The 1,281-nt window shown below is 53.7% G+C and overlaps 1 protein-coding gene across 1 annotated transcript in view; it reads left to right on the forward strand.

Moving 5' to 3' along the window:
* The first annotated feature begins 443 nt into the window (after positions 1-443).
* RFWD2 (ring finger and WD repeat domain 2, E3 ubiquitin protein ligase) overlaps positions 444-1,281 on the forward strand; it is a 227,116-nt gene continuing 226,278 nt past the window's right edge. Inside the window, exon 1 of the mRNA XM_008582996.1 lies at positions 444-1,037. Coding sequence (XP_008581218.1) covers positions 444-1,037 — 594 coding nt within the window. The remainder of the gene's footprint in view (positions 1,038-1,281) is intronic.

Raw genomic sequence — 1,281 nt, forward strand, 5'->3', positions numbered from 1 at the left:
CTGGGCCTTCATCTAGGCCCTTCCATGGTGGCCCTGCTCCCGCAGCACCATAGCCGCTCTGAGGGAAAGCCCCTAGTTGCCTCTCTAGGCTTCTTCAACACCTTGGACAGAATTAAACTTGGGATCATTTCCTCTAAGAACCACTGAATGATAAAATTCAGTTCAGTTGCTTCTAACTTACGTCCTCTATAATCTTAGGGATTTTAAACGGGGCAAATGAAAATAAATCTGTAACCAATTTTCAGTATCCCCAAAAAGCCCACCAGAAGTTGTACATTTCCCGGTGGTATTAAATGCCAGGTTTCCTTGTTTTGTGCTAGAATTATATCAGATCCACATTAAACCGAGGTTCTGAGTTGTCTTCCGATTAAGTATAATTTGTTTTTCCATTCTTGTTATGTTTATTTTGGTAAGTAAACTTTTCAAAATACAGCAGCGAGGTCATGGTCGAACTAACAAAAGTGGTAACAATGTTTGCAAGTTACAAAACACTTTTCACGAACTTCATCTTAATTTATTCTTCACAACGCTGTGGAATCGATTCATATCAGAAGAGCAGAGAGGTGCTGACTCAGTCCAGTGCTTTTCACAACTGCTCCGAGACTCTCGGTTCTTCCTGTGTGTCCCCAGCACCTTCCTTCTCCGACTCGGAAGCGCCCGTAGAGCCTTCGTCATCAGGTCACACCTCCCGCACCTCGGGACACAGCAGCAGCCGCCTCTCGCTCTCGCTCTCTGGGAAGGCGGCTCGCTCGGACGCATGCGTGATACAGAGACTCCGCGCCTGCGCCGCTCTCCACCCGGGGCGTACACCCTGGGTAAGCCGCGAAGGACTGCGTCCGGGACGCGCGTGCGCAGTCGCTTTTGAGCGCTACTCACCCCCCACCTCCAAGCCACCCCGCCAGCCCTACCATTCATTCCACTCTCCTCTACTCTTCCACTGTATTAAGAGGGCCTGCCCTTCCGATACGTCACGAACGAAAACAGCTTTCGACAGGGAGACTCCCGGCGCCCGACCGCAGCGTCGTCGAGGGCGCACCGTGCGTGTCTGAGCGCCGCCCGGCTGCGTCCGTAGTTGTATCCCGCGCCGCTCCCGCCCTTTCCGCCTCTCGCGCGCGCGCACGGCTGGCCACGGCGCGCCTGGGTTGGCTGCGGCGGGACCGCGGCGGCGGCGGCTTCGGGAGCGGTAGTGGTTTCTCCTCTGCTTTATTAGTTTCCTCCGCCCCCTCCGGTCGGAGGCTGTTGTGCGGTTGCCTTAAAAAAAAAAACCCAACTTTATTGTTC

The sequence above is a fragment of the Galeopterus variegatus genome, unplaced genomic scaffold (assembly GCF_000696425.1).
Source record: "Galeopterus variegatus unplaced genomic scaffold, G_variegatus-3.0.2 Scaffold2789, whole genome shotgun sequence".
Classification (NCBI taxonomy): Eukaryota; Metazoa; Chordata; class Mammalia; order Dermoptera; family Cynocephalidae; genus Galeopterus; species Galeopterus variegatus.